Genomic DNA, 6,000 nt, shown 5'->3' with positions numbered 1-6,000 from the left:
TAGGGGTTTGAGGGACTTCTTTACTTTGGATCAACATATGCGACAACACTTTTACCCTGCTCCCTGTGCAAATCTGCCACTGAGCAGCAGACCCAAAGTGAGGCCCTCTTGAAGCCCTAGTCAATGGCCTTCTGTCCCCAAGCTCTTAAAGTCTTAACCTAAATAGAAGCCATAAATCAATGGCTGTGTTCAGTGCCATGCCATTTTTGAACATCCACGCTCATGAATGAATGCTCACTATGCACAAGACACTGGTCTAATCACTTCACATGAACTGACCAAATTAAATCCCACTGCAAGATTGCAGGCAAAGGGCGACAGTGCTACTATTATCCCCATTTTATAGTTGGGGAGACTGACACAGCTGCTAAGTGCAGAGCTGGGATTCAAAACCAAGGTCGGCTGACTGCAAAGTTCTCACTCCTAACCACAAGGCGGTAGTGTGAGAGGGGCGTCAAGCTGAGTGTGCAAAAGCCGGGCCGGCCCCTCACCTGTTACCCAGTCCAAGGTCAGTGTTGCCCAGACTCAATCACTCACACAACACTCCTGCACAGGATTTTTCCAAATTAAGTTTTTTATTAATTTAAAAATCCAGAAATACAGTGACTACATAAATAAGTACCATATTTAGGTACATGTCCTGTGAGAAGAGTGAAAGGGTAATACTGGTATGTTACTCTTACTTGTTTACATGAGTTAACTAGAAAATGGCTACAACTGCTAAATGGTGCTTATGGGCTTTGTTCCAAGTGTTTATGGTATAAATAAATACACAAGAAGAACCACATCCATTCCTCTCTACTAACTGCAGGTGGCTTGGCCTCTTCTCTCTCGGTTCTACTCTGTACGCAACACAACACTGGAGGGATTCTATGTTGGCCTCGCACAGCGCCCCAGCTCCTGCTTCACACAGAACTTGGCAAAGGTGTGTCCCAGTGCCTGGGGGAAGGAGTCTATCTAGGGAAGCTCCTTGGGTGTTCCCTTAAGGTTGAGCTTTCAGAGAACACCTGGGTGGGAAGGCTTTGTGGTGAGTCATCCGCAAGGGGAAATCACTGCTTTGCTTCAGGATCCGGTGACTCTCGTTTCCACACTAAGGGGATATTGCCACCTCTGGGAGGGAAGCAGCAGGTACTTAATCACGCCCCCAACCCCCTCCCCCACCAGTAATGCTCTGTGGCCTTTCAGCCCTGGATGTCCTCCTTCCCCCCCGCACCCCAGGAGAATGTGTCTAAGAGGCTCGTCCCCTGAAGGCCTGACCACCAGGCCCCTGTGTCTCTTTTATGAGAATAGACTCCTTTATGCCAGCTTGTCATAAAGACTGGACCTTTTACATTTTTCCCTATTGGTGTCAAATAAGGAAAAAAAAATGTTCCTCTTACCTATGGTCACAAAGTAGGAAACATGGGATTTCTCGGTCGTTAATATTTAAGTACTCACTAGAGTTCATCCATGCCCCCTCAGAGGAGATAAATCTAGAAGGCAGGCTTGAGATCCCTGCTGTGGAGAATTTATAGTTTTCCCACAAAGATGATTTCTAAAGCCAGGCCTCAGAATGGATCATCTGGGCTCTGGTATTAGGCTGCAAAGAGACATTTTCGGAGCAGCCTTCTCTGGGATCCATGATTCAGATCCATGCTTGGTGCATGAGAGGAGCACGGTAGGAAGGTTTAGATCATTATCAGAATCCCCATTTCCCCAAATGGGCAATAAATCTCCTAACTGAAGCTCATGAGGACAGAACCCCTTTGCCAAGTAAAAAACAGCTCCCATAACTGGAGAAGAAAGGAAACCACCCTCTTAAGAAGTTTCTAGAATTTTATCATCTAACCAAAATTTTTGGACTAGAGAACTATGACTTCAAGAGAATAAGCAAGGATTGAGCTGTTAATTGGTGAGTTTTGTTGACTTGAAAACATACGGCTGGCCTTGCTGACTTCTATCAACTCCTCTCTTCAATAACTATTTTGTCTTATATGGATCCAGTTTCTGAACATTTTACCCAGTTCTAACTTCTTTATGGAGGCCCCATAGGTTCAGGGAGAAAAGAGAAGTGTGTCATTATGGAAAAGTTCTTTCCCACCTCAGAGTGAAGGCAGCCAGGAAATGGTGTTCCTGTTCTTTTCCAGGGTTGGTGCCATCAACAACCATACCGCAGACCCAAGGGCACAGGCTTCTGTTCACAATTCCTTATTCATCCCCCTGGGTACCAACCGCCTCCAAGTTACTTGAGAGCCAGGCAAGGGAAAGAAGGGGAGAGCCTACACTGGCCTTGCCTCAGAATGAAGGCTGTAGTTCACTGTGCGTGCATGTGTGTGTGTGTGTGTGTGTACATGTGTGTGTGAAGATGGGGAGTTAATTTTTTAAAACACAAGACATTCTAAAATTTGAAGAGCAGAATTTCATACAAATATTTTCTCTGTACTAAAAAACTCCTACTAAGCAATTCCCTTCTCTTTCTTTCACTGGAATAACTTTCTAGATAGAAACCCGGGGGGTTTGTTTACTCTTTAACCCGTAAAGAAATGCGATTCTCCCAGAAACTAGAGCAGGGTTGTGGCGTTCTAGCCCTCTTCCTATCACAGAGAATTCAAGACTCTTCTAGTCTCTTTGGAGGAGACGTTTAAGGGCTGACACACCACTCCAATAAAGGAGCAAGTTATGCTGTGCATGGCGTGAATAACTGACTGCATTTGAGTTTGGGGTTTTAGGGCACTGTTGACTTAAGCAAAGTAAGCCTGCAGTCCAGCCGCAGCTTGAGTTTTCTTGCTTTACTCTATCCAATACTGTCTGTCTCATCTAACAGTGGCCCTTTTCAGACCTTTCCAGGTACAAAACCTTGACCAAATCTTCAAGCTCCGTTCGGCACACACGACTTGAACACATCTGGCTGATCTGGGCTTCTCCTTCAGTGAAGATCTTCCACTGGCCTAAAAGGCAAAACACAAAGTGGTCCAGAGACGTGAGAGGACGGCACAGCCAATGAGGTGTACAACCGATATACCCCACCCTTCCCTATGCACTCACAGACCTGCCAGGGGAGTTGGAAGATGAGCATCACGTGATTTCAGCAAAACAGCCCCTGAAACACTTTTCTGGGGACAGATCCGGAAAATGGGCCACGGAGTCTTCATTTCAACACACAGCATTTGTAAGAATCCCAAGAATAATACAGAACTGCCTCCTCAGGAGTAAAACCTAAGTATTGGGTTGGCCCAAAAGTTTGTTCGGGTTTTCGTAAGATGTTATGGAAAAACCTGAACAAACTTTTTCGCCAACCCAATATTGTTCTTGGGATTTTTACAGTTTACTTAGCATTTGCGAATTGTTCCGCTATCAGGTCATTAGCTATTAGGTGGCTCACTTGGCAGCAGGTCGAATAAGCCACTTTGGAGACCAGTACTTGGTGCATTACTGGGGCTACGCTTACTCTTTGAGGCTCGAATATTAGTTTGGGTTGCTTGATTATTTACTGCTCTTTGCTCTATTCCTGTCGCCCTTTGTTAAAAACTGCTCCCCTCTGCTTTGTCTTATGCCCACACACTGGCCTCACACCACCTTTAGCAGCCCTTCCAGCCTCCTATGGCTCCACAGAGAGTTCCAGCCTCACATCCGCCATGTGATCCCTCTCTGCTCTGGGTGAACACGGCCGCATCCCTTCCGTTCCGTCATCCCTGCTCCTGCCCCCCTCCACTCCCTGTTGTCTCCTCCCCCGCCCCCTGGAACTGTCCATACTTCCAGCGTGTCCTCACCAACTTCTCTATTCCCCCTCCTGCCATGCTAACTGAGCAAGTGGTTTTGACTGCACGCCCGTGCTGAGCACTGGAAACCACCCGATGTCTCTGGACCATCCCTTTCTAACTTTCCTGGTCCCTTAGTGGTAAGATCTTCCTTCCCCTGCTATCACCTGGCTCCGTCAAATAGCGTTCCTAACAAAATGTCTACCCTGGACGCCCTCTTCAGCCTTTTCAATCCTGTGCTCATGGTGTTGCAACCTGGAGAATTCCGCGAGTCCAAGGTCGGCAAGTGCCTCTTAATCCAGAACCGTTGTTGAACCACTTTTTTTCTTTCTCTCGCCACAGGAGACCATGCCCCGCTTCCTTACAGCCTCCATTTCTCTGCTCCTTTCTCCCTTGGATTCTTCACTTTTCCCTATTCTCTCGAATTCGATGGGAAAGGAGAGATGGGTCGGGCAAGGAAGCAGCTTCTACCAAAGCCCTACAGTGTGCCAGGATCTGACAGGCCCCCTATATACAGGAGTCAGGCTTGCTCTTCTCTGTCCCCAGGTGACCCTGCGGGATCATCTCATTACCTCCGTCCTTCAGAGGCACACATCATCTACCTCTATTATGCACCCTAAATCCTGTGACAGGAAGACTTTGTTTAAATCATCTTTCAAGTGCCCCAGTGCCTAGCACAGTGCCTGGCCCACAGTATGAACAAAAATATGTTCTTTGAAATTAATTGGTAATTTCAAAAGTCACATTATTGATCCTATAGACTCTGCCTCTTTATTCCTTACAAGAACTCTCAGCTCCTCCATTTGAATTCTCCTACTGTCCAGTTGTCTACCTGTCTCCTGCAGAATGAACAATTGACTGGATCGACCCTATGTCCAGCTGCCTATTGGATAATGCTGCTCATATGGACTTCAAGCATCTTAATCTAAACGTGTTCCAAGTAAAACTCATTTTTGTCACCAATGCCTGCTCATTCTCCAGAGCTTCCCACTGGTGAATGGTATTACTATTCACCCAGTCCATAACGTTGTTAATATTGGAGTCATTCTAAACTCATTTCTCTCTTTGATTCTGATCCTGATGGTTTAACCTCAGCCCCTCACAGGGACCCCTCCTCCCCTGTCTAACCGACTTAATACAGTCTAACAGCTTCCTACAGACTATCACCAGCTCTCTCGCTAAAAGCCCACCTGCCACTCCATTCAGCAAGTACCACTTTCTAAAAAACAGATCTGAATGCATCGTTCGCTTGCTTAAAACCCCCCACTGGGGTGGGTTCTCTGGTCTGGAGACCAAGTTCAACTTCTCAGCATAGCATACTGGGCTCTTTAGAATATGGCTTCTCAAAGTAGGTGCTTAATAAATGCATCTGACAGCCGAGAGACATCTTTCCCAAACCCCATTTTGACACCACTGCACTGTGTGTAAGTTTGCAGCAAGCACCCACGCGCCTTCCAGGCCCTCTAACTACTTCCTACCTCTAACTCTTCTCAGCTTTCTGTGCACCCTATGTGGCCTTTGTAATTCTTCCTCATCCACACCCACCCACCCACCTCCACACTTCTTATTTGCTCCTGTTGAGTCTTCTCTTAGGCTGCACCTTCTCCCTAGACTGATTTCCTGACCGGTTGCCCAGTCACACCCTTCTCTTTCAAAACCCACCTCCTCCCTGAAGCCTTCACCGACTAAGCCCACCTGGCTCTCCTCTCATTGTTCTTTGCAGATTCCCCTGAACACTTAGGTATTTAACTCTTCAGAAGTATACGAATTCATGAAGGCATTTTCAAGTTCTGTCTCGCCCATTAGAATTCCCTGTGGATAGAAATTCTGTGCCTTTTATTCCTTCAGAAGTGCTTACCCCCCGCCCCTCCCCATGCAGCGCCCAGCAGGATCTAGTCCCAGGCTCCATCTAGCATAGAAAGTGGGAGAGCCGCAAGTATGCTTGAGTGTGTCTGAGTGCTTTTAAAGAAACACGACCAAACGGGGCGGTTCCAAACAGTCAAACAGAGCTTTGATACAACACAAGAATCGATTTGCAGTCATCTTCTCTCTTTCTCTCTCATCCCCACCACTGAGGACATAGCCTTCCAGATGTGAAGTCTCCACAGATAGACCCGATGTCCCACCCTCTTGAGACTCTGGGTTTAGTCACCCACAGGAGACAGAGAGAACATCCTCTAATGCTGACATGGACTATTGCTCCTGTTTAGTGAGAGCATGGTGGGCACTTTATTTGCGGCTATGTGACATTGAAAACTGGATG

At 46.9% G+C, this 6,000-nt stretch overlaps 1 protein-coding gene across 4 annotated transcripts in view; it reads right to left on the bottom strand.

The window, feature by feature from the left end:
• Positions 1-556: 556 nt before the first annotated feature.
• The window catches only part of CHRDL1 (chordin like 1), a 117,948-nt gene continuing 112,504 nt past the window's right edge, over positions 557-6,000 (bottom strand). For all 4 annotated transcript variants that reach the window (XM_059050536.2, XM_059050535.2, XM_059050539.2 and 1 more), the window contains exon 12: positions 557-2,927. In XM_059050536.2, coding sequence (XP_058906519.2) covers positions 2,797-2,927 — 131 coding nt within the window. In that variant the 3' untranslated portion in view covers positions 557-2,796. The remainder of the gene's footprint in view (positions 2,928-6,000) is intronic.

The sequence above is a fragment of the Kogia breviceps genome, chromosome X (genome assembly GCF_026419965.1).
Source record: "Kogia breviceps isolate mKogBre1 chromosome X, mKogBre1 haplotype 1, whole genome shotgun sequence".
Lineage (NCBI taxonomy): Eukaryota > Metazoa > Chordata > Mammalia > Artiodactyla > Physeteridae > Kogia > Kogia breviceps.
Note: the sequence above shows the minus strand (reverse complement) of the source record. Positions and strands in the feature narration are given on the sequence as shown.